Here is a 27,616-nt window from a genome sequence, read left to right as displayed (position 1 = left end):
GCAGAGGGTGTGATAGTAGACTATACAGTGCTGTTGGGTCTTTTACAAGTGTACTGTAGAGACTACTACATCTTCCTACTGTAGAGACTACTACAGCTTCCTCCTACTATAGAGACTACTACAGCTTCCTACTGTAGAGACTACTACATCTTCCTACTGTAGATACTACTACATCTTCCTACTGTAGAGACTACTACAGCTTCCTCCTACTGTAGAGACTACTACAGCTTCCTCCTACTGTAGAGACTACTACAACTTCCTCCTACTGTAGACTACTACAGCTTCCTACTATAGAGACTACTACATCTTCCTACTGTAGAGACTACTACATATTCCTACTATAGAGACTACTACAGCTTCCTCCTACTATAGAGACTACTACATCTTCCTACTGTAGAGACTACTACATCTTCCTACTGTAGAGACTACTACAGCTTCCTCCTACTATAGAGACTACTACAGCTTCCTCCTACTATAGAGACTACTACATCTTCCTAATGTAGAGACTACTACATATTCCTACTATAGAGACTACTACAGCTTCCTCCTACTATAGAGACTACTACATCTTCCTACTGTAGAGACTACTACATCTTCCTACTGTAGAGACTACTACATATTCCTACTATAGAGACTACTACATCTTCCTACTGTAGAGACTACTACAGCTTCCTACTGTAGAGACTACTACAGCTTCCTACTACTATAGAGACTACTACATCTTCCTACTGTAGAGACTACTACAACTTCCTACTACTATAGAGACTACTACATCTTCCTACTGTAGAGACTACTACAACTTCCTACTACTATAGAGACTACTACATCTTCCTACTGTAGAGACTACTACATATTCCTACTATAGAGACTACTACAGCTTCCTCCTACTGTAGAGACTACTACATCTTCCTACTGTAGAGACTACTACAGCTTCCTCCTACTATAGAGACTACTACATCTTCCTACTGTAGAGACTACTACATCTTCCTACTGTAGAGACTACTACAACTTCCTACTACTATAGAGACTACTACAGCTTCCTACTGTAGAGACTACTACATCTTCCTACTATAGAGACTACTACAGCTTCCTCCTACTATAGAGACTACTACATCTTCCTACTGTAGAGACTACTACATATTCCTACTATAGAGACTACTACAGCTTCCTCCTACTATAGAGACTACTACATCTTCCTACTGTAGAGACTACTACATCTTCCTACTGTAGAGACTACTACATATTCCTACTATAGAGACTACTACATCTTCCTACTGTAGAGACTACTACAGCTTCCTACTGTAGAGACTACTACAGCTTCCTCCTACTATAGAGACTACTACATCTTCCTACTGTAGAGACTACTACAACTTCCTACTACTATAGAGACTACTACAGCTTCCTCCTACTGTAGAGACTACTACATCTTCCTACTGTAGAGACTACTACATCTTCCTACTGTAGAGACTACTACAACTTCCTACTACTATAGAGACTACTACATCTTCCTACTGTAGAGACTACTACATATTCCTACTATAGAGACTACTACAGTTTCCTCCTACTATAGACTACTACAGCTTCCTACTGTAGAGACTACTACAGCTTCCTCCTACTATAGAGACTACTACAGCTTCCTACTGTAGATACTACTACATCTTCCTACTGTAGAGACTACTACAGCTTCCTACTACTGTAGAGACTACTACAGCTTCCTCCTACTGTAGAGACTACTACAGCTTCCTCCTATTGTAGAGACTACTACAGCTTCCTCTTACTGTAGAGCAGGGTTCTTCAATTCTGGTCCTGGAGGGCCGAAACACCTCTGTTTTTCATCCTCTCCTTCTAATCAGGGGCTAATTCAGACCTGGGACACCAAGTGAGTGCAATTAACTACCAGGTAGAAATAAAAAACAGAAGTGTTTCGGCCCTCCAGGACCGGAATTGAAGAACCCTGCTGTAGAGACTACTACAGCTTCCTTCTACTGTAGACTACTACAGCTTCCTCCTACTGTAGACTACTACAGCTTCCTCCTAGTGTAGAGACTACTACAGTGCTACAGAGCTCTACATCATGCTGTACTACCTACGACCCCTGAGATCCAGGTCAACCCAACCACAGCATAAAACAACAACTGCAGTTCTGTCTGCACTACAAAGTGCTATGTGCCATAACAGGTTGTACAGTCGTGGTCAAAAGGTTTGAGAATGACACAAGTATTGGTCTTCACAAAGTTCGCTGCTTCAGTGTTTTTAGATATTTTTGTCAGACGTTACTATGGTATACTGAATTATAATTACAAGCATTCCATAAGTGTCAAAGGCTTTTATTGACAATTACATTAAGTTTATGCAAAGAGTCAATATTTGCAGTGTTGACCCTTCTTTTTCAAGACCTCTGCAATCCGCCCTGGCATGCTGTCAATTAACTTCTGGGCCACATCCTGACTGATGGCAGCCCATTCTTGCATAATCAATGCTTGGAGTTTGTCAGAATTTGTGGGTTTTTGTTTGTCCACCCGCCTCTTGAGGATTGACCACAAGTTCTCAATGGGATTAAGGTCTGGGGAGTTTCCTGGCCATGGACCCAAAATGTCGATGTTTTGTTCCCCGAGCCACTTAGTTATCACTTTTGCCTTATGGCAAGGTGCTCCATCATGCTGGAAAAGGCATTGTTCGTCACCAAACTGTTGTTGGATGGTTGGGAGAAGTTGCTCTCGGAGGATGTGTTGGTACCATTCTTTATTCATGGCTGTGTTCTTAGGCAAAATTGTGAGTGAGCCCACTCCCTTGGCTGAGAAGTAACCCCACACATGAATGGTCTCAGGATTCTTTACTGTTGGCATGAAACAGGACTGATGGTAGCGCTCACCTTGTCTTCTCCGGACAAGCTTTTTTCCGGATGCCCCAAACAATCGGAAAGGGGATTCAGTAGAGAAAATGACTTTACCCCAGTCCTCAGCAGTCCAATCCCTGTACCTTTTGCAGAATATCAGTCTGTTCCTGATGTTTTTCCTGGAGAGAAGTGGCTTCCTCGCTGCCCTTATTGACACCAAGCCATCCTCCAAAAGTCTTTGCCTCACTGTGTGTGCAGATGCACTCACACCTGCCTGCTGCCATTCCTGAGCAAGCTCTGCACTGGTGGTGCCCCGATCCCCTGGCTGAATCAACTTTAGGAGACGGTCCTGGCGCTTGCTGGACTTTCTTGGGCGCCCTGAAGCCTTCTTCACAACAATTGAACCTCTCTCCTATAAGTTCTTGATGATCCGATAAATGGTTGATTTAGGTGCAATCTTACTAGCAGCAATATCCTTGCCTGTGAAGCCCTTTTTGTGCAAAGCAATGATGACGGCACGTGTTTGGTTAACAGAGGCAAAACAATTATTTCAAGCAACACCCTCCTTTTAAAGCTTCCAGTCTGTTATTCTAACTCAATCAGCATGACAGAGTGATCTCCAGCCTTGTCCTCGTCAACACTCTCACCTGTGTTAACGAGAGAATCACTGACATGATGTCAGCTGGTCCTTTTGTGGCAGGGCTGAAATGCAGTGGAAATGTTTTTTGGGATTAAGTTCATTTTCATGGCAAAGAGGGACTCATGGCAAAGAGGGACAAAGAGGCAGCAGACTTTGTGAAAATCTTTGTGTCATTCTCAAAACTTTTGACCACGACTGTATATACAGAGAGTGGACAGACTGAACATATTCAGCATTGTGAATGTAAAGCCAGTCTGTCTAAGGGGTGAACTTACTCACTGGGCATTGCTGTGAGGAGTAGGTAGGTAGAGATGTATTGGTTGCTGGGGAGGGAGGGAGGGATGGAGGGAGGGACAGAGAGAGGAATATATAGGAGGAACAGGGGCTGTAATCTGGGATTAGAGCAGGTGTGCCTAACCATGTTAATGAGAGAGAGAGAGAGAGAGGGCGATATGAGGGAAAGGGCGGTGAAGTGGGAGGGGCCAGGGGACAGGAGAAGAGAAGGGGGACAGGAGAAGAGAAGGGGGACAGGGGACAGGAGAAGATAAGGGGGACAGGGGACAGGAGAAGAGAAGGGGGACAGGGGACAGGAAGGGGGACAGGGGACAGGAGAAGAGAAGGGGTCAGGGGACAGGAGAAGAGAAGGGGTCAGGGGACAGGAGAAGAGAAGGGGTCAGGGGACAGGAGAAGAGAAGGGGTCAGGGGACAGGAGAAGAGAAGGGGTCAGGGGACAGGAGAAGAGAAGGGGGACAGGGGACAGGAAGGGGGACAGGGGACAGGAAGGGGGACAGGGGACAGGAGAAGAGAAGGGGTCAGGGGACAGGAGAAGAGAAGGGGGTCAGGGGACAGGAGAAGAGAAGGGGGTCAGGGGACAGGAGAAGAGAAGGGGGACAGGGTACAGGAGAAGAGAAGGGGACAGGGGACAGGAGAAGAGAAGGGGGAGAGAGATGGAAGGAAGAAGAGAGAGAGAAAATGAAGGAGAGTAACTGTTGTATGGATGGATAGATAGTGTGTGTGAGTGATGATTCCAGGGTGGAGAGCGAGTGTCCTTCCCATAATGAGTCTTTAGAGAAAAATGGTTCTGAGCGGACAGACAGACGAATTGTGGGAAGATGGAGTGAGCTATAGTATAAGAGTGATGACTCGTGGGTAAAGAGAGACATTGTAATGGGCCCTGATCAGACCAGGAGTGGGAAGGAAAAGGCATCAATCACTCTGGCATTTATTGAGTGGGCCTGGGTGTTCCACCATCGTCCCTGTGGACTGTTTAAAGCACACGCATGTTAATTAAGGTAAGGGGACGTGAGCAGCCAATGAGCTATGGCCAATTGGGACATCAGCGCAGGTACAAGGGCTGCTGGGAAATGGGGGTGACATAACTGCCATTACATCACTGTGGCAGAGACACACACAAGCGCTAAACTATGCATATATACGCATGCCCCCACCAATACACACACGTACTGTACATACACACCCACCAGTACAAACACACACCCACCAGTACATACACAGACACGTACTGTCCTGTACATACACACACACACCAGTACATACAAATACACACCTACCAGTACATACACACACACACATACTGAACATACACACACCAGTACATACAAATACACACCCGTCAGTGCATACAAATACACACCCACCAGTACATACAAATACACACCCACCAGTACATACACACACACACCAGTACATACAAATACACACAAACACAAAATGATGTATCTCTTGAGGAAAGGAGTAGGACTTGTATATAGTAAAAGATGAATGATGTGTGGTGGAGACACATTTACAACTAATGCCTCCTTCCTCTCCTCCTCCTTTTCTTCATGCCAAACCTGTCCACAGAAGGTCAACAGGGGGAGGGGAGGAATAAACAAGAGATACATGTAGGTTCCTCTGCTCTGCTGCCTCTTAATGAATATGAATGACTTGTGTTCAAGGGGCCAGCAAACAAGCTGATCAGTCATTAGAAACAGAGGTAAACAGCGTTATGGCTTGTTACATAGACATTCATGCAAACGTGAACTATGGCTGTCCCCGACTAAAAAAAAAGATTGGTTGACCGTATTTTTCCATATATAGACAGACACACCCTATGTGTTTGAATAGAATCAACTACATATGCACCGAGCTTGTCTGATGCTTTAAGCACACTGTTTGATTAAATAATTAACACACACAAATTATTCAAGAAAGAGCCCGATGGTCACACTGTGTTAAAAAAAATGACAGTGAGTGCCTATATGACTGGCGCACGTTGTCTCACTCTCCTCCCTACTGCAGCGAAAAGGCACCATAGCACAGCAAGTGTTTATTACGCTGTCCGTGCTGAAGCTGCAACATCATTTCAGTCATTTAGTTTTTTACTTGTTTCTGACTGAAAAGTTCTGTTACCGAAATCCCAAATGTTTTAAGGAAAAACCTTCCCTATTCCCTCAACCCTTGCTCTCTTTAAGTGAAACATGTAAGCATCGCGTGCATGTGACTAATAGGGCCTGACCTATAGCCTATCATAATCACATCAATACATTGGTTAGAACAAACTCCGGACACAGTAACACGTGACAGCAAAATGGATGTTGAGGGCATGAAAAATAAACTTGAAACGGGCGAATGTTTACTGGTTGCTCAGGAGGGAAAGGGAAAGTCAGATCTGTGGAAGACATTTGACTTAGTTGTGGAAACTATTGGAGATCAAGAAAAAGGAGGGTATAGGAGCAAGCGTTGCGTGAGTATTATGTGTGCCAAACAGTTGCTTTTAGATTACAATATTATTATTTTTTTTTTAACCATTTGGAACAGTGTAAACAACACTAAATAAATAAGTGTACCAGAGAGTCTGTTCTAACGAAAAATTATAATATATAAAGCCTACTAATGATAACGACATTACTTATTATTATAATGATCATAATAATAATTGTAATAATAACAATAAGAAGGAGATCTAGAAAAAAGAGGGTATAGGATTATGTGTGACAAACAGGTGCTGTTAGATTACAATATTATTTTTCTGCCAGTTTGGAACAGTGTAAACAACACTAAATTAATTAAAAGTAATACCAGTCTGTTCTAACGAAAACAAATTGTAAAGCCATTATTACAGCATAGCAAAGATTAAAAACAGCCAAATCTGTGAAATTGCTTTATCTGACATTTTGCCGTTTTATGAGGCTTGGTGCTCACGGAATCAGTAGGCTATTAAACAAACACTCAAACAGGCAACAGAAGCAAGATCTGTCTTATTTCTGCAGATATATCTGGATGATTTATAAAGCCAGGCTCATTTAACAGTTAAGCTATTGATTATAGACCTAATTAAGTTGGGGTTTCCTCTCTCCTCAATTTTCTTAGACAATTAGGCTAAGGCAAGGGCTGTTTCCTCATCTCTGCTGCTGCCTCCGCCGCATTGTTCTCAATCCCAATATGCTGGTTAACTTTGCTATTATGCACATAGCAACATAGGGAAAGGCAGCAATTATACGGCACATTGAAGATTATGTTTCAGAGACCGTATCCAACGCGGGAGAAAGCACATTTTATTATAAAATAATATTAGATTTATTAGTGTTGCACCATTCTTTTTAATTAATATAACCATATACAATTTCAGCATCACGTCTTAGAGTGATGGACTGTGCCATCCCTGTGGCCTCCGCAATGGAGACAGGCGTGAATCAGACAGGTGTCTTGTGCACCATGAAAAAAAATGAAAAAATTGCAACTGCTCGACCAAACAATCAACCAGTCGACTAAATGGGGTCAGTCGTAATGTAAACATTGCGTATATTCAGAGGATGACATAATTTATCAAATCGGTTTGTTTTTTTACCTCTGCTGTTTCATTCCACACATCATACACTGAGATGTCACAAACCCTTCTGATGTCACAAACCCTTCCTCTCCTCTCTCCCAATCTTTCCTTTCCTCCATTTCCTTTCTCCCCCCTCATTTTGAGAGAGAGACAGAAAGAGAAAGGGAGGGAAAGAGAGCAGCGTGTTCTCTCTCTTCCTCCTCCACTCCTTTTAGAACACACGTGGTACAGTAAAGCACCCAGCAAAACACACTTCACACACCCCGTTCTGAAAACACACTTCACACACCCCGTTCTGCAAAACACACTTCACACACCCCGTTCTGCAAAACACACTTCACACACCCCGTTCTGAAAACACACGAACACACCCCGTTCTGCAAAACACACGAACACACCCTGTTCTGCAAAACACACGAACACACCCCGTTCTGAAAACACACGAACACACCCCGTTCTGAAAACACACGAACACACCCCGTTCTGAAAACACACGAACACACCCCGTTCTGAAAACACACTTCACACACCCCGTTCTGAAAACACACTTCACACACCCCGTTCTGCAAAACACACGAACACACACACACACACAGACACACACCCTTATCTCTACTAAATACCCAAAGAGAATGCAGACTGTAAAAACCTCTCAAAGCATCCAGCATATTTCTTCATAATCCTTTCTCTCTCATCCATTCTGTTGCTTACATCACCCCTTTCATTCATTTTGTCATGTTTCATTCCCCTCTACCCTTTCATTTCAGAGCCTCCTCCTGTTCTGTCTCTACATCCCCAGGCTAGCAGGCACAGCCAGCATCCAACACAGTCACCTCACAACTACAGCCGCTAGACCAGCATCCAACACAGTCACCTCACAACTACAGCCGCTAGACCAGCATCCAACACAGTCACCTCACAGCTACAGCCGCTAGACCAGCATCCAACACAGTCACCTCACAGCTACAGCCGCTAGACCAGCATCCAACACAGTAACCTCACAGCTACAGCCGCTAGACCAGCATCCAACACAGTAACCTCACAGCTACAGCCGCTAGACCAGCATCCAACACAGTAACCTCACAGCTACAGCCGCTAAACCAGCATCCGACACAGTCACCTCACAACTACAGCCGCTAAACCAGCATCCGACACAGTCACCTCACAACTACAGCCGCTAAACCAGCATCTGACAGTCACCTCACAACTACAGCCGCTAAACCAGCATCCAACACAGTCACCTCACAACTACAGCCGCTAAACCAGCATCCAACAGTCACCTCACAGCTACAGCCGCTAGACCAGCATCCAACACAGTCACCTCACAGCTACAGCCGCTAGACCAGCATCCAACACAGTAACCTCACAGCTACAGCCGCTAGACCAGCATCCAACACAGTAACCTCACAGCTACAGCCGCTAAACCAGCATCCGACACAGTCACCTCACAACTACAGCCGCTAAACCAGCATCCGACACAGTCACCTCACAACTACAGCCGCTAAACCAGCATCTGACAGTCACCTCACAACTACAGCCGCTAAACCAGCATCCAACACAGTCACCTCACAACTACAGCCGCTAAACCAGCATCCAACAGTCACCTCACAGCTACAGCCGCTAAACCAGCATCCAACACAGTCACCTCACAGCTACAGCCGCTAAACCAGCATCCAACACAGTTACCTCACAGCTACAGCCGCTAAACCAGCATCCAACACAGTCACCTCACAACTACAGCCGCTAAACCAGCATCCAACACAGTCACCTCACAACTACAGCCGCTAAACCAGCATCCGACACAGTCACCTCACAACTACAGCCGCTAAACCAGCATCCGACACAGTCACCTCACAACTACAGCCGCTAAACCAGCATCCAACACAGTCACCTCACAACTACAGCCGCTAAACCAGCATCCAACACAGTTACCTCACAGCTACAGCCGCTAAACCAGAGAGGAAGAGAGAGAGAGAGAGAGAGAGAGAGAGAGAGAGAGAGAGAGAGAGAGAGAGAGAGAGAGAGAGAGAGAGAGAGACACTGTATATATACATAATATGACATTTGAAATGTCTTTATTCTTTTGGAACTTTTGAGTGTAATGATTACTGTTCATTTTTATTGTTCATTTCACTTTTGTTTACAATCTACTTCACTTGCTTTGGCAATGTTAACATACGTTTCCCATGCCAATAAAGCCCTTAAATTGAAAATGAAAATTGAATTGAGTGGTGGGAGAGAGTGGGAGAGAGAGAGAGAGAGAAAGAGAGAGAGAGAGAGCGAGAGGAAGATAGAGAGAGAGAGAGAGAGAGAGAGAGAGAGAGAGAGAGAGAGAGAGAGAGAGAGAGAGAGAAAGAAAAGAGAGAGAGCGGGAGAGGAGAGAGGAATAGGGAAAGGGGACATGAACACACTAGAGGTGTAGAGTCATAGAAATCAGTTGTAGAACAGAACAGGACAAAAATAATCAATGACAGATGTATAGAGAGAAAGCAGAGAAGAAGAGAGAGAGATGGGGAGGGATAGATGGAGAGAAGAAGAGAGAGAGAGATAGAGGGACAGAGACATAGGAGGTACTCACAGCGTCAGACATCCTCCCTGTTATCGCTGAGTAGTTCCCTGGGTCGTTAGCTTCATCGCTTCGGTGACATTGCTACAGCCGTTTCACCATGGCACCCAGGGGTAAGCAGGGTTTGGCTTGTGCTTTTACTGCCTGCCGCTGTCGTTCCACTACTTGTCCTCCACTCTCTTTCCTTTTCTCTGTTCCTTCTCCACTCCCTCCCCCTACCTCTGCTTCTCTCTCTCTCTCTCTCTTTCACGCACGCTTGATGGGAGAGTCCTCTGCAAGGTCTTACTCTGTCTTTCACTGTCGGTGAAGCATGCCTTCTCTCCCTCCCTTTCTCCCTCGCTCATTCGCTATCCATCTCTCTCTCGCTGGCTTTCAAGCTCTAGGACTTGCTCTCCTTCTGCTGTATCCCAATCTCTTTCCGTTACTCTTTCACCACTCTTTTTTTTGTTGCCTCCTGGTCTTCCACCCTTTCACTTTCTCTCTCACTGCAGTAGACACACCACACACACTCTCACACCCACAAAGTCAGAGACGGGGTGACAAAATAAGAGCGATAGAGAGGAAGAGGGAGAGAGCTGTAGCCAATAGCGAGAGAGTGGAGGAGCGCTAGAAACAAAGGGTAGAAATAGACCCCGGAGAGATGGAGATAGGGCCAGAGACACACAACCCCACACAGAGACCTATGACTTCATCAATTCAGACCCACGTCATGTGCAGACACATACATACATGCACATGTACGTGCACACGCAGAGACTTGCTGAGTGCTCCAGATATAGACCCATGACTTCATCGACCATCTAACCCCCCTTTCAGAGACGGGGGCTCGTTCATATTGAATCAGAGAAAGGGGGGGGGGGGGGGGGAGAGAGAAAGAGAGTGAGATGGGAAGTGAGTGAGAGAACGTTCAGTACAGAACTGGGGATATTCCTGTGGCTGTAAAGCATTTTTGGAGAGCATATGCACGCACGTACACACAGAGGGAGAGTCACTGGGAGGTCCATTCCAATCCAGTCCAGTTTCCTCAGAGCAGGGTTCTCTCTCTCTCTCTCTCTCTCTCTCTCTCTCTCTCTCTCTCTCTCTCTCTCTCTCTCTCTCTCTCTCTCTCTCTCTCTCTCTCTCTCTCTCTCTCTCTCTCTCTCTCTCTCTCTCTCTCTCTCTCTCTCTCTCTCTCTCTCTCTCTCTCTCTCTCTCTCTCTCTCTCTCTCTCTCTCTCTCTCTCTCTCTCTCTCTCTCTCTCTCTCTCTCTCTCTCTCTCTCTCTCTCTCTCTCTCTCTCTCTCTCTCTCTCTCTCTCTCTCTCTCTCTCTCTCTCTCTCTCTCTCTCTCTCTCTCTCTCTCTCTCTCTCTCTCTCTCTCTCTCTCTCTCTCTCTCTCTCTCTCTCTCTCTCTCTCTCTCTCTCTCTCTCTCTCTCTCTCTCTCTCTCTCTCTCTCTCTCCTCTCTCTCTCTCTCTCTCTCTCCCCCTGCCCATGCTCTGGCCAAGACACTCCATACACACACAGCTACATCACAGTCCTCACACCGTCAGCTCCACAGCCACGGCTAGTGTAGGAGACGGCTGGAGCTGCTTGATTGACTGTCTGCCTGGAAGTGACACATCACATTGGCTTAATAGAACTGAAGGATAAATACAGCAGAGCCTTGCTTACAGTGCACTCTGGTGACCACTCTCTGTACTGCAGCTGTGGCGTGACGGGAGCATTTGTGCAAAGTGCACTCTGTCCCTTACATGCATAACAGATACACTCTCAGTGTACTCCATTTTCCACTCCCACCTTCCCCATTCTCTCTCTCTCCCTCTCTCACCAAGCAGCATAAAGATAACATTAAAACAGCATAACTTAGTCATATCCACAGAGAAAATGCTAGGACGATGCTAGTCAGAGAACGTTGTAACAAACGTTTCCTCCATATAGAGATGTCAGCTTGCATAATATGCAGTGAATACCTTCTCCACTTTAATTTCCCATGCATTCCTATAGCATTGAATACAACCAAGGGCATAAAAACAAGCATCATGAACAAAACTTGTAGATGCATTGAATAGTGTTATGATTTAGCAAAAGCAGGTGTAATCATGTACAGGAAGAGAACGAGATGGAGGGAGAGATACAATAGATGTGGGGAAGAAGAGAGATGGAGGGAGAGATACAATAGATGTGGGGAAGAGGAGAGATGGAGGGAGAGATACAATAGATGTGGGGAAGAAGAGAGATGGAGGGAGAGATACAATAGATGTGGGGAAGAAGAGAGATGGAGGGAGAGATACAATAGATGTGGGGAAGAAGAGAGATGGAGGGAGAGATACAATAGATGTGGGGAAGAAGAGAGATGGAGGGAGAGATACAATAGATGTGGGGAAGAAGAGAGATGGAGGGAGAGATACAATAGATGTGGGGAAGAAGAGATATGGAGGGAGAGATACAATAGATGTGGGGAAGAAGAGAGATGGAGGGAGAGATACAATATATGTGGGGAAGAAGAGAGATGGAGGGAGAGACAGACAGAGAGAATGGCAAGGAAGGCAGAGTTGTAGAGAGGAAGGAGAGAAATAGGAGAGTGGTGACATGGTGCGAGGTTGCCAGGGCTGACCCTCACATCCCTCCTCTACTACACACTTTTCCCATTACCTACAGACAGCCTCTGGAAGCTTGATAACCCAGAGGGAGAGAGGGGGAGGGGCGAAAGAGGGGGTGTGGAGAGAGCGGGGGAACGTATAAGGTAAGAGAGCGAGAGAGAGAGAAAGGCGTGAGAGAGAGAGAACAGAGGGAGAGAGAGAAAGGAGGGGGAGAGAGAAAGGAGGGAGAGAGAGAGAGAGAGAGAGAGAGAGAGAGAGAGAGAGAGAAAGGAGGGAGGGAGAGAGAGAAAGGAGGGAGAGAGAGAGAGAGAAAGGAGGGAGAGAGAGAGAGAGAAAGGAGGGAGAGAGAGAAGAGCGTGGAAAAGGAGAAAAGACAGAGAGGTGAGAAAAGCTAGCATGTAGAAATATACTTTTCCCATGGAACACAACTGCACATTCTCCACATGACAAATGTCCAGCAAATGCAACACAGTTAATCCAAAGAATCAATACATACCGTACCACTACTGCTTCTTAATAAAACAACCAGACATTCATAGCCACAGAAAACCACCGTACCAGAACCAAAACCTTTCAACATATCTCTGGAGGGTCAAAATGTGCACACTCCTACAGAACGCTACCTTAACCAAGACTGAGCCCTGGGGTGTGAATATCATTGAAGGAACCAGGTTTCTCTGTCCAACCACAATTACCAAGTCTGCCTGAGTCAGCAACAATACCAGCTCAATATGGACAGGTTAAGACCATGTCACACCATAGAATGATGGAGAGGTCCCCATCTCCCCAATGTGGATAAACCAGCCAATACATGTCGGTGGAAACACTCTGTCCTTGTACAGTTTTTTATTCTCTTTAAAACATACCCTCGGAGTAACTATTACAAGTGTAATATAGCTGGAATAGAGGTGTATGTATTACACAATAGCAACATAGAGGCAATATTTATCTCAATGCTCTCCAGACACTCCCACAACCCCCTGCTTTACAGGATATTCAGTAGGTGCTGTCAGCCCAACGCATCACTGGGGGCACACTGCCTGCCCTCCAGGACATCTACAGCACCCGGTGTCACATGAAGGCCAAGAAGGTCATCAAGGACCTCAGTCACCCGAGCCACGGCTTGCTCACCCCGCTACTATCTAGAAGTACAGGTGCATCAAAGCTGGGACCGAGAGACTGAAAAACTGTTTCTATCTCCAGGCCATCAGACTGTTAAATAGTCACCACTAGCCAGCCTCCGCCCAGTACCCTGCCCTAAACTTTAGTCACTGTTACAAGCTGGTTACCACCAGGTACTCAACCCTGCACCTTAGAGACTGCTGCCCTATGTACATAGTCATTTAATACGGGTCACTTTAATAATGTTTACATACTGTTTTACTCACTTCATATGTATATACTGTATTCTAGTCAAGGTTCATCCTATATAACTGTTGTACACACCTTTTCTATTCATATGCTGTCCATAATGTCTATACACACAATCCTATACAAATACACTCAGTGGCCAGCTTATCTAGTTCCGAGTCGGACCCCCCTTTGCCTCCAGAACAACCTGAATTCTTTGGGCATGGAAACGTTGGTCAATTGGTATCAAGGGACCTAACGTGTGCCAGATATTCAGGATATTCACTAGGTGCGCTACTAGGTGTAATACATCTGTAATACAGTATATTCACTAGGTGTGGTACTAGGTGTAATATGGCTGTAATACAGAATATTCACTAGGTGTGCTACTAGGTGTAATACGGCTGTAATACAGGATATTCACTAGGTGTGCTACTAGGTGTAATACGGCTGTAATACAGAATATTCTCTAGGTGTGGTACTAGGTGTAATATGGTTGTAATATGGTACTAGGTCTAATATGGCTGTAATACAGAATATTCACTAGGTGTGCTACTAGGTGTAATACGGCTGTAATATAGGATTTTCACTAGGTGTGGTACCAGGTGTAATAAGGCTGTAATACAGGATATTCACTAGGCGTGGTACTAGGTGTAATACGGTTGTAATAAAGGATATTCACTAGGTGTGCTACTAGGTGTAATACGGCAGTAATAAAGGATATTCACTAGGCATGGTACTAGATGTAATACGGCTGTAATACAGGATATTCACTAGGTGTGGTACTAGGTGTAATACGGCTGTAATACAGGAGTATGATGTATCTCCCTTTATAAGACCCCCCCTCCCGTCCTCCTCACCTGTCGTGGTCTCGGCCAACACCCCACACACGGATACTGCTGATTGGCTGAGAGTGGAGCAGGCTGTGGTCGTCAGGGTCAACCAGGGTCAGATCACGGTCCTGCAGCACCAGCAGCATGCCCTTACCCTGATGGGACGATCAATACGTCAATACATCAATCAATGCGCCCACACACGCACACACGCACACAGTGTCCTCACCTCTCCCCAGACCCCAGCGGAGTCTTGTATGTCCCTCCTACAGTAGGACAGCTGTCTGATACAGTGGTGGACAGCCACACTGCTCCTTCCCTCTGTCAGGTCCCTCTCTGCCATCTCCACCCAGCCCAGAGAACGCACCGGGAACGACTACAACACACATAGATGGATTCATATACATTTAATATAATATATACAGACTCCTAGCCAGTACCCCCGCCCACACACACACACACACACACACACTGATTAATAAACACACTTATACTCATTAGTAGGGGTGAAAGTAAAACGGTCCAGTCTGGTAAGTGAATCTGTAGATCTCTGGTCAAATGTGTGAAGAGAGGCCTTTTAACAGTGGTAGGCTATAATGCAGCAGATACCATGGGTGTGCGTTCAAGAGGTGAAAGTAAGGCGGTATGGTCTGGTATGGCATCCCGGCAAAATAAATAGTGGGGGTACGCAGTACCGGTCAAACATGAGGCTATCACAATAATTAAAACAAAATGTCAAGAAAAACACTTTTTTATCATTACAGCATGTCCGAGGCATGAAAAATGAGCGAATGGACTTGAAAACGGGTGGTATAGCCTACGCTCTAAAATGCGATGTGGTTAGATGAAAACATATACATTTTGTCAAGGCAGAGAGATGAGTGGCCAAAACCGAAACGCGGGAGGACAGTAGTGGCCAACACCGAAACGCGGGAGGACAGTAGTGGCCGACACCCGAGACGCGCGAGGACAGCAGTGGCCGACACCGACGCGCGCGGACAGCAGTGGCCAACACCGAGACGCGCACGGACAGCAGTGGCCGACACCGAGACGCGGGAGGACAGTAGTGGCCGACACCCGAGATGCGGGAGGACAGTAGTGGCCGACACCCGAGATGCGCGAGGACAGCAGTGGCCGACACCCGAGATGCGCGAGGACAGTAGTGGCCGACACCCGAGATGCGCGAGGACAGCAGTGGAGGCATACATTCTGGCCTAATGACAATCGCCAAATGTCATTACACTTTTTTTTGGTGTAACAGATGTCTCTTTCCATTCATCACTGTTTTAAGGCTGGAAATATGTTGCGAGTGGCTGAACGTGTGGGTAGCCTAGTTAAAGAGCCCTTTGATGTTGTCCTCTGTAGCTCAATTGGTAGAGCATGGTGCTTGTAACGCCAGGGTAGTGGGTTCGATCCCCGGGACCACCCATACGTAAAAATGTATGCACACATGACTGTAAGTCGCTTTGGATAAAAGCGTCTGCTAAATGGCATATTATTATTATTATTATTATGTGATTGTTTGACAATCAGATGAAAACATCATGACTGGTTGTGTTAAAAGTTAAATGACAAATGGTTGTGTTGAAAGTTATATGACAAATGTTTACGACTAGGCCCACAGAGATCCTATTGAATTCATAGAGATTCTATATGTAATTCTATGATTAGGCCCCTAAACATTTTTGGTGCATGCGCAAGCGACAGTTTATAAAATATAAAGGCTGTGGTTCAGTGCATCCCAGGGCTTTGACAGAGACAGAGACAGAGAGAGAGAGGGAGTGAGAGAGTGAGAGAGAGAGAGAGAGACACAGAGACAGAGGGAGAGGGAGAGACAGAGAGAGTGAGAGAGAGAGAGAGAGAGAGAGAGAGATAGAAAGCCCAGAGCCAGCCCTCCCTCTACAGAGCACCACAATGTATTCTTCTTCTCTTTAGGGACAGACCCCAGGCTTTTGTTCTCACTCTCACACACACATGGACAAACATGCACACAGACTGACACACAAACAGGTGTGTATGAACACACAGAAATGCATACAAGCAAGCAAGCATGAACGCACTCATGCACCGCACACACACACGCATGGACATACACACATGAACACATTATCCGTTAACGTGTGAAACGTTCAACAGCAGTTCTCCATCTGAATGTTTCCAGGTACATTAGGCCTAACTGTTTGCTCTCTAAATCCTTCCTCCTCTTTTTCTTCTCCCTCTCTTTACCTTCTGGTCATTCTCACTCAGAAACCGTATCAACATCAACAACAACAACAACCTCATCAAACTATGATGCTATTATAGTTTTGTTTTGTTTTGATATTAGCTTTCATTTCTATTCGTTTTTCTCAAAATTCAGTTTAGTTTCACTTATTTTCCCTACTTGATTTACTAGTTTTTATCCAGTTTTAGTTTGATAAAAACCTTTCTATTTCGTTTTTATATCATTTAGTTTCAGTTTTAGTTTTAGTATTAGGGACAGAAAGTAGCCTATATATGAGAGGCCAGTACCCATGTGTGTTGTAGGTTCTATTTCCTGTTAGCTAGTGTTAGCTAGTGTTGGCTAGTGTTAGCTAGTGTTGGCTAGTGATGGCTAGTGATGGCTAGTATTAGCTAGTGTTAGCTAGTGATGGCTAGTGATGGCTAGTGTTAGCTAGTGTTGGCTAGTGTTAGCTAGTGTTAGCTAGTGTTGGCTAGTGTTGGCTAGTGATGGCTAGTGTTAGCTAGTGATGACTAGTGATGGCTGGTGATGGCTGGTGTTAGCTAGTGATGGCTATGGAATCCCAGACCTAGAGAAACAGCACTAGGTCTGGGGAGGATCTCAGATTCTCTTGGACATAAAAAAAAAATTCCAGGAAGGATCGGTCCTCTTCAGACAGACAACACTCCCAACAAATCACGGGTAGGCGGGCAAAGCCTGAAAATCTAACTCTTTCAGTAGCCTGTAGGGAGACATACAGTCTAAGAACGTTGCCATTCGAAACCAAAACCTTCGCCGTGGTTTTAGTGAATGTAGATGTACAATCTAGCAAAATGCTCTCATAAAAAATAACCTCCACATTCTACATCCTGCTAGCTAGCAAGCTACAACCTTGTGTCCAGTGGGGATGTTTACGCTAGGGCAGGGATGGACAACTTTGATGGGGGCCACAAAAATTCTGAACTCATCATTTACATTTACGTCATTTAGCAGACGCTCTTATCCAGAGCGACTTACAAATTGGTGCATTCAACTTATGATAGCCAGTGGGACTTTTTTTTTTTGGGGGGGGGGGGGGAAGGATAACTTCTATACTATTCCAGGTATTCCTTAAAGAGGTAGGGTTTGAAGTGTCTCCGGAAGGTGGTCAGTGACTCCGCTGTCCTGGCGTGTCGTGGGGGAGCTTGTTCCAGGGCAGCAGTGGCTCGTGGGTCTGCTTCGTACCCACATCCATACCCACACATGCAGTCATAGCCGGCCTAAAAAATCTATAACATGTTAGCTGACATGGACTAACTGAGTTACTGTCAGTGACTGACATAAGAGAAAAACTGCTGATGCAAAACCACATTTCGAAATTGCACCTTGTGCATTCTACTATTCTAACTCTCAACAGTAAGTTGAGACCCCGACTGAGTTCCACCTCTGCTAGGGCAACTACCGGATAAGGCAATGACGTCACCAGATAAGGTACGGTCTTCCTTGTTCCAACTCCTCCTCTCTGTCCCAAGCGATGCAGGTACTTGTACAGATGTGTATGCTGAAACATTGTTACACTGTGCGAGGCAACCCATCTGTCTACAGACTATGTAGCTAGTGATAGTGATGCACAAGCTAGGCCTATTTGAAACATCGCCATCTCCGAGCAGCATTTACCTGCTTGAATTTTTTATTTTATTTTTGCCCTATGAGAAAAAAAAACTGAACATAATTTATGATGACTTTTATTTTATTTTAGGTCATTTTGGAGTCAAAGATAATAGTTTCAGTATAGTTAAAACATTTCTTAATTATTTTATTTCAGTTTATTAAATATATTTTTCATGATTCGTTTTAGTTTCAGTTTTAGTTTACTATAATAACCTTGCTATGACATCACCCCCCACCACCTCTGTTGGGGAGCATGTACATTAACCAATTATCCAGCAGGGGGCACTTAAACCTGCCATTTAGTAGCAGAGCCTTGGTACAAGGCAGTAGTTCACTAAACTACCACTAGGTGGTACTGCTACAGAATCTCAATGGACAGCACATTACATCATTCCATCCCTCCCCTTCCTCTGGATAGGTGACAGCATGGTTAGTATTCCATTGTTGTCCTCTATCCAACCTTGTAAAATCAGTGATTAAGGAGGTCTCACCTGTCCCTCTGGGTCAGTGTAGGCACTGTTGAGGTCCACTGTCTCTAACTGGGCAGGGCTACAGACGGAGAGATAACCATGAGCAAAGACATTAAAGTGTGTGTGAATGACTGAATAATAATGAGAAATGGTCAGGAGAAATGTGACGAATGTGCTAATCAGAAATCCAGGCTATGCTGAATGTCTGGTAAGCAATGTTGTTGAATACTGGGAAAGGGAAAGGGGGATACCTAGTCAGTTGCACAACTGAATGCATTAAGGGCTGCCTTAATCGACTGTCTGTGTGTTTTATGGTGTGTGTCTGTGTGCGTCTTACTGCAGTCTCAGTGAGGCGTAACGAAGAGTAGCTCCTTCAAAAGCTTTCAGGCTGGGGTCAGGATAGACTGGGTAGTCCTTCAGCTCCTAGATAGAAAGGGGATCAAAGAGAAAGAGAGAGGGGGAAGAGAGAACGAGAGAGAGATAGAGAGCGATAGAGAGAGAGAGAGAGAGAGAGCGATAGAGAGAGAGAGAGAGAGAGAAAAGAGAGAGAGAGAGAAAAGAGAGAGAGAGAGAGAGAGAGAGAGAGAGCGATAGAGAGAGAGAGAGAGAGAGAGAGAAGAGAGAGAGAGAGAAAGAGAGAGAGAGAGAAAGAGAGCGAGAGAGAAAGAAAAGAGAGAGAGATACATTAATATCTAATAATAATAATAATAATAATATGACATTTAGCAGACGCTTTTATCCAAAGCGACTTACAGTCATGTGTGCATACATTTTTACGTATGGGTGGTCCCGGGGATCGAATCCACTACCCTGGCGTTACAAGCGCCATGCTCTACCAATTCAGCTACAGAGGACCACATCCCTTTCATATTTTATATATATTGATAATTTTTACTATCTCTTACATATCCAAATTTTTAAGGTGCACATATGTGATTTCAGTTGTTTCTGAGCCTGTGTACATGGTGCCGTTAGTAGTGTGTAGTCTTACACTGACAGTGTAGCTGGTGTTGTCAAAGCCTCTGTCAGGCAGAGGGAGATCAGAGGGAGGGGTGGAGGAGGAGGGAGAGGAGCCGGAGGGAGAGGGCACAGGCTCCAATGAACTGTCTGATACCAAACTGCTAGGACGCTGCAGAGAGAGGTAGAAAGCGGAGGGAAGAGAGAACGACCGAGAGAGAGCGAGAGAGTGAGAGAGAGAGAGAGAGATATTACATTATCAAAGGAACTCTAGCGGCAGGACTCAGTGTACACAGAGTGTGTGTGTGAGTGTGTGTGTGAGTGTGAGTGAGTGTGCGTGAGTATGTGTGAGTGTGCGTGCATGTGTGCGAGTTTGGCTGCGTTTAGACAGGCAGCGCAATTCTGATATTTTTCTCACATCAGATCTTTTTCAGAGCTGATCTGATTGGTCAAAAGACCAATTTGTTAAAAAAAGACCAGAATTGGACTGCCTGTCTAAACACAGCCTTTGAGTGTGTGTGTGTGTGTGTGTGTACATTATGTGTGTGTGTCAGGCCTCACCTCGCTGGGGGGTCTCAGGGTGACTGTGTCGCCCTGCTGTGAGCCAGGGTGTGGGTCGAGGTGTGTCGTGGCGACAGGGCGGTTGTACTGGGTGGTGCCAGTGGGGACATGCCAGAAATAGATCTCTGATTGGTCTGTGACCTCACGCCAGCCTGGGGGAAGGTCCCCCTCAACCCACACATCTGATGTACCACACAACAACACACATTAACTACACACAGATCACATACACACAAACACTGACATAAACACACACTCATATGCAGACACAGATATACGTGTATGTAGAGAGACTGACTTAGACACACACACACAAATACACGCACACACGCAAATACACACACAGAAATACACACACAGACAAACACACACACATACTAAAGTGCACACACACAACTCAGACACTCAGATACACAGACAGTGGTCTAGGTCAATTCTGAGATGGTCATCCTGTTCTGTTGTCATAGCAACCCTTGGGCTCAACTCCTGAAGTAGCACTCAGAGGACACAGGCCTCTCTGTCTCCCCTCTCTATTTTTGTTTTACCTCTCTCTCTCTTTATCTCTCTCTCTTCCTCTCCTATTTTTAACTTTCTTCTTGGTTTCTCTCCCCTTCTATCCTATCTCTCTCCCTCTCTTCCTCCAATGCCTGCAGAGTACGGTGGCTCACAGGGGTCATTAAGGATTCTGCAGTTTCGCTGAAGTCATAGTCATCAAGGAGAGACGTGCTACATTTTCAATCAAGACTGAGTGTTCTAAAAGACTTCTAACAGAAAACGAGAGAGAGCGAGATTGAGAGACTGAGTGAGAGAGTGAGAGACTAACCTGAGAAAGAGAGACAGAGAGACAGAGAGAGAGAGAGAGAGAGAGAGAGAGAGGGGCATACCTACAGGCAATACTATATGACCAGAGTGCTCTGTGGCTCTAAAGCAGTACACTATAGGGAATAAGGTGTTATTCAACAGTATACAGTTGAAGTCAGAAGTTTACATAAACTTGGGTTGGAGTCATTAAAACTCGTTTTTCAACCACTCCATTAATTTCTTGTTAACAAACTATCGTTTTGGCAAGTCGTTTAGGACATCTACTTTGTGCATGACCCACGTGGAGTTCCAGGTCTCCGGCAGCCTATGGAACTGCCGTTCTGCAGCCAACAAGGCAGAGTACATCTCAGCCTATGCTACCCTCCAGTCCCTCGACTTCTTAGCGCTGACGGAAACATGGATTACCACAGAAAACACTGCTACTCCTACTGCTCTCTCCTCGTCTGACCATGTGTTTTCGCATACCCCGAGAGCATCTGGTCAGCGTGGGTGGTGGCACAGGAATCCTCATCTCTCCCAAGTGGACATTCTCTCTTTCTCCCCTGACCCATCTGTCTATCTCCTCATTTGAATTCCATGCTGTCACAGTCACTAGCCCATTCAAGCTTAACATCCTTATCATTTATCGCCCTCCAGGTTCCCTTGGAGAGTTCATCAATGAGCTTGACGCCTTGATAAGTTCCTTTCCTGAGGATGGCTCACCCCTCACAGTTCTGGGTGACTTTAACCTCCCTACGTCTACCTTTGACTCATTTCTCTCTGCCTCCTTCTTTCCACTCCTCTCCTCTTTTGACCTCACCCTCTCACCGTCCCCCCCTACTCACAAGGCAGGTAATACGCTTGACCTCATCTTTACTAGATACTGTTCTTCTACTAATCTCACTGCAACTCCCCTCCAAGTCTCTGACCACTACTTTGTATCCTTTTATCTCTCGCTCTCCTCCAACACTACTCACTCTGCCCCTACTCAGATGGTAATGCGCCGTCGCAACCTTCGCTCTCTCTCTCCCGCTACTCTCTCCTCTTCCATCCTATCATCTCTTCCCTCTGCTCCCTCCAATCTCCTGATTCTGCCTCCTCAACCCTCCTCTCCTCCCTTTCTGCATCCTTTGACTCTCTATGTCCCCTATCCTCCCGGCCGGCCCGGTCCTCCCCTCCAGCTCCGTGGCTTGATGACTCATTGCGAGCTCACAGAACAGAGCTCCGGGCAGCTGAGCGGAAATGGATGAAAACTAGACTCCCTGCAGACCTGGCATCTTTTCACTCCCTCCTCTCTACATTTTCTTCCTCTGTTTCTGCTGCTAAAGCCACTTTCTACCACTCTAAATTCCAAGAATCTGCCTCTAACCCTAGGAAGCTCTTTGCCACATTCTCCTCCCTGCTGAATCCCCCCCCCCCCCCCCCCCCTCCGTCTCTGTGGATGACTTCGTCAACCATTTTGAAAAGAAGGTTGACGACATCCGATCCTCGTTTGTTAAGTCAAATGACACCGCTGGTCCTGCTCACACTGCCCTACCCTATGCTTTGACTTCTTTCTCTCCTCTCTCTCCAGATGAAATCTTGCGACTTGTGACGGCCGGCCGCCCAACAACCTGCCCGCTTGACCCTATCCCCTCCTCTCTTCTCCAGACCATTTCCGGAGACCTTCTCCCTTACCTCACCTCGCTCATCAACTCATCCTTGACCGCTGGCTATGTCCCTTCCATCTTAAAGAGAGCGAGAGTTGCACCCCTTCTCGAAAAACCTACACTCGATCCCTCCGATGTCACTACAGACCAGTATCCCTTCTTTCTTTTCTCTCCAAAACTCTTGAGCGTGCCGTCTTTAGCCAACTCTCTTGCTATCTCTCTCAGAATGACCTTCTTGATCCAAACCAGTCAGGTTTCAAGACTGGTCATTCAACTGAGACTGCTCTTCTCTGTGTCACGGAGGCTCTCCACACTGCTAAAGCTAACTCTCTCTCCTCTGCTCTCGTCCTTCTAGACCGATCTGCTGCCTTTGATACTGTGAACCATCAGATCCTCCTCTCCACCCTCTCCGAGTTGGGCATCTATGGCGCGGCTCACTCTTGGATTGCGTCCTTCCTGACAGGTCGCTCCTACCAGGTGGCGTGGCGAGAATCTGTCTCCGCGCCACGTGCTCTCACCACTGGTGTCCCTCAGGGCTCAGTTCTAGGCCCTCTCCTATTCTCGCTATACACCAAGTCACTTGGCTCTGTCATATCCTCACATGGCCTCTCCTATCATTGCTACGCAGACGACACACAATTAAACTTCTCCTTTCCCCCTTCTGATAACCAGGTGGCGAATCGCATCTCTGCATGTCTGGCAGACATATCAGTGTGGATGACGGATCACCACCTCAATCTGAACCTCGGCAAGACGGAGCTGCTCTTCCTCCGGGGGAAGGACTGCCCGTTCCATGATCTTGCCATCACGGTTGACAACTCCGTTGTGTCCTCCTCCCAGAGTGCAAAGAGCCATGGCGTGACCCTGGACAACACCCTGTCGTTCTCCGCTAACATCAAGGCGGTGACCCGATCCTGTAGGTTCATGCTCTACGACATTCGCAGAGTACGACCCTGCCTTACACAGGAAGCGGCACAGGTCCTAATCCAGGCACTTGTCATCTCCCGTCTGGATTACTGCAACTCGCTGTTGGCTGGGCTCCCTGCCTGTGCCATTAAAACCCTACAACTCATCCAGAACGCCGCAGCCCGTCTGGTGTTCAACCTTCCCAAGTTCTCTCAAGTCACCCCTCTCCTCCGCACACTCCACTGGCTTCCAGTTGAAGCTCGCATCTGCTACAAGACCATGGTGCTTGCCTACGGAGCTGTGAGGGGAACGGCACCTCCGTACCTTCAGGCTCTGATCAGTCCCTATACCCAAACGAGGGCACTACGTTCATCCACCTCTGGCCTGCTGGCTCCCCTACCTCTGCGGAAGCACAGTTCCCGCTCAGCCCAGTCAAAACTGTTCACTGCTCTGGCAACCCAATGGTGGAACAAGCTCCCTCACGACGCCATGACAGCGGAGTCACTCACCACCTTCCGGAGACACTTGAAACCCCACCTCTTTAAGGAATACCTGAAAAGGATAAAGTAATCCTTCTACCCCCCCCCAAAAAAAAAAAAAACTGGCTAGCATAAGGTGAATGCACCAATTTGTAAGTCGTTCTGGATAAGAGCGTCTGCTAAATGACGAAAATGTAAATGTAAGTCTGGTTCATCCTTGGGAGCAATTTCCAAACGCCTGAAGGTACCATGTTCATCTGTACAAACAATAGTACGCAAGTATAAACACCATGGGACCACGCAGCCATCATACCGCTCAGGAAGGAGACATGTTCTGTCTCCTATAGATGAACGTACTTTGGTGCAAAAAGTGCAAATCAATCCCAGAACAACAGCAAAGGACCTTGTGAAGATGCTGGAGGAAACAGGTACAAAAGTATCTATATCCACAGTAAAACGAGTCCTATATCGACATAGCCTGAAAGGCCGCTCAGCAAGGAAGAAGCCACTGCTCCAAAACCGCCATAAAGAAGCCAGACTACGGTTTGCAACTGCACATGGGGACAAAGATCGTACTTTTTGGAGAAATGTCCTCTGGTCTGATGAAACGTTATGTTTGGAGGAAAAGGGGGGATTCTTGCAAGCCGAAGAACACCATCCCAACCGTGAAGCACGGAGGTGGCAGCATCATGCTGTGGGGGTGCTTTGCTGCAGGAGGGACTGGTGCACTTCACAAAATAGATGGCATCATGAGGAAGGAAAATTATGTGGATATATTGAAGCAACATCTCAAGACATCAGTCAGGAAGTTAAAGCTTGGTCGCAAATGGGTCTTCCAAATGGACAATGACCCTAAGCATACTTCCAAAGTTGTAGCAAAATGGCTTAAGGACAACAAAGTCAAGGTATTGGAGTGGCCATCACAAAGCCCCGACATCAATCCTATAGAAAATGTGTGGGCAGAAGCAGCTCCATTAGGAGGAATGGGCCAAAATTCACCCAACTTATTGTGGGAAGCTTGTGGAAGGCTACCCGAAACGTTTGACCCAAGTTAAACCATTTAAAGGCAATGCTACCAAATAGTAATTGAGTGTATGTAAACTTCTGACCTACTGGGAATGTGATGAAAGAAATAAAAGCTTAAATAAATCATTCTCTCTACTATTATTCTGACATTTCACATTCTTAAAATAACGTGGTGATCCTAACTGACCTAAGACAGGGAATTTTTACTAGGATTAAATATCAGGAATTGTGAAAAACTGAGTTTTAAATGTATTTGGCTAAGGAGTATGTAAACTTCAGACTTCAACTGTATTTCCAACCAGACAGGACGATAGACCGACAGGCAGACATACAGACAGACATACAGAAAGTATATCTCCCACCAGACAGACCAACAGACAGACAGACAGACAGACAGACAACCAGCCAGTCACTCAGACAAACAGACATAAAGCCAGCCAGAAGGTATATCATATCATTGTCTCACCTATCTCCTGTGGGGTCTGAGGGGAGGGACTCTCCTGGGACAGGGTGGTCCAGCTGGAATCCTCATCCTCCAGGGGAGACTCCACCTTCGTCCTCAGAGTACCCAGTTTAGGAGCTCCTTTCTCTGGGTCCGGGCCAAAGGATGCAGGGGGGGTCTGGAGCAGGAGAGGGGTATTCTCCTCCCCCCTGGGCTGCTTAGGGGGTGAAGAGGGGGGGCGGTGGAGGTACGGGTTCTCATTGCTGGGGTGCAGCTCCACCTTGATCACTCTGGGGGGGGGGGCCTGGGCGCTCCGGGAGGGTTTGGGGGGCGTCTCAAACCCGTGTGGTTGACCCTGGCCCTGGTTTAAGGCCTCCTTTCTGCCCTGGGGAGGGGGAAAACTCTGAATCTTGTTCTCTTGGGCCCAGTTGAGGTTGTTTTGGGGGGAGATGGGGGGAGATTGGGCCCCCTGTAGAAAAGACTGATTAGCAGTTAGAGGAAGAGGGTGCCACTCCATGTAATCCTCCTGTTTTGGGGTCTGTTTTTCCTCCTCAGGTCTCTCTCTCTCTTTATCCGGGCTGACCTGATCTTTCTCAGGGCAGGGGTGCTTCTCATCCTCTTCCTCCCCTTCCTTGCTGGGAAGTTCTTCTTTCTTGTTTTCTACCCTAGGAGGGTCCTCTTCCTTCTCATGGAACTCCAGAAAACTCTTGGTCCTCCGACAGAATGGGGGTGGGCCCTGGGAGTTGTCTTTCTCCCCCTCCAGCCAATCAGTGCTGTGTATGGGAGTGATGATGTCATCCTGCTCTTTGACCTCTGTGTTGGTCTTACTCTGCTCCTGTTGCTGGGTCTCAGCCTTCCTCTGCAGGTTGGCACCGTTCTTCGCCAGCTTGGGGTTGGTGGAGAAGAATGAGGAAGAGGAGGAGGAGTAGAGAGCAGAGGATGAAGAGGACTTGGTGGGGAGGCGCTTACCACCGGTGGGGGGCTGGTTTCGGGTGGGAGGGGCGAGGGTGTCGCTCAGCCCCATGGCACTGCGTACGCTGGTCATGGCATATCTATGGCGACTCTTTGGTAAAGTGGCAGAACTCCCCGTTTCCATGGCAGTAGGGGACTCCTTTATGACATCACGACCCAGGAGTTGGTTGTAGGAGGAGCGCAGGCTGAGGGAGGTGGGAGGGGCGGCAGGGGGACCGCTGTGATTGGCCAGGCCGACAGAGGAAGGGGAGGAGCCACTGCGGGAGAGAGGGGGGGTGTGGACGGATGTCATGACTGACGAGAGGTCAAGAGGTCAACTGGAGAGGGAGAGAAAAGAGGAGAAAGGGCTCACTAGGAGTACAACAAAACACACATGCACATGCAGCACACACACACACACACACCAGCTCCAAGCTCTCATAGGAATTCAACATCTGATACTGGTGACGGCGCCCATTATCCACCACAGTACTTGAAGGAAACTTGGCCTGAGTCACGTCTTCTCCATGTGTGATGAGTTAGGAGGATTACAGGACTGGGTTGGTGGTATGAGGCAGAAACACAAGAAATGTCAGCAAACAGATGTAGGATCTTAATTTGAGCCAGTTTGCTGCAACAGAAAATGTGAATTATTATGTGGATTATTGTATGGGTTGATACATTTTTCTTAAGGGAAAAATCAAGTCTGAACTTTCACATTCTACTTTCAGAAGACTTATTAAACCTCAAATACACCTCAAGTTTAAATTTCCTGCAGGGTGATCAAATTAATATCCCACGTCTGTATGACTAAGGCAGTCTAAATGAGAAGCACATACAGTGGGGAAAAAAAGTATTTAGTCAGCCACCAATTGTGCAAGTTCTCCC

The 27,616-nt window shown here is 46.5% G+C and overlaps 1 protein-coding gene across 1 annotated transcript in view; it reads right to left on the bottom strand.

Moving 5' to 3' along the window:
* Nucleotides 1-27,041, bottom strand: part of LOC311104902 (amyloid beta precursor protein binding family B member 2-like) — a gene marked incomplete at its 5' end in the record, with an annotated part of 39,507 nt that extends 12,466 nt beyond the window's left edge. The window contains 7 exons of the mRNA XM_084146874.1: nucleotides 14,664-14,791; nucleotides 14,866-15,012; nucleotides 18,978-19,035; nucleotides 19,294-19,379; nucleotides 19,948-20,085; nucleotides 20,475-20,656; nucleotides 25,802-27,041. Of these exons, the coding sequence (XP_084003000.1) occupies nucleotides 14,664-14,791; nucleotides 14,866-15,012; nucleotides 18,978-19,035; nucleotides 19,294-19,379; nucleotides 19,948-20,085; nucleotides 20,475-20,656; nucleotides 25,802-27,041 (1,979 nt within the window). The remainder of the gene's footprint in view (nucleotides 1-14,663; nucleotides 14,792-14,865; nucleotides 15,013-18,977; nucleotides 19,036-19,293; nucleotides 19,380-19,947; nucleotides 20,086-20,474; nucleotides 20,657-25,801) is intronic.
* Between the last annotated feature and the right edge of the window lie 575 nt (nucleotides 27,042-27,616).

This window comes from Coregonus lavaretus (assembly GCF_964263955.1).
Source record: "Coregonus lavaretus genome assembly, chromosome: 29".
Taxonomy (NCBI): Eukaryota; Metazoa; Chordata; class Actinopteri; order Salmoniformes; family Salmonidae; genus Coregonus; species Coregonus lavaretus.
The sequence above is the reverse complement of the archived record's forward strand: the minus strand, read 5'-3'. Positions and strand labels throughout refer to the sequence as shown.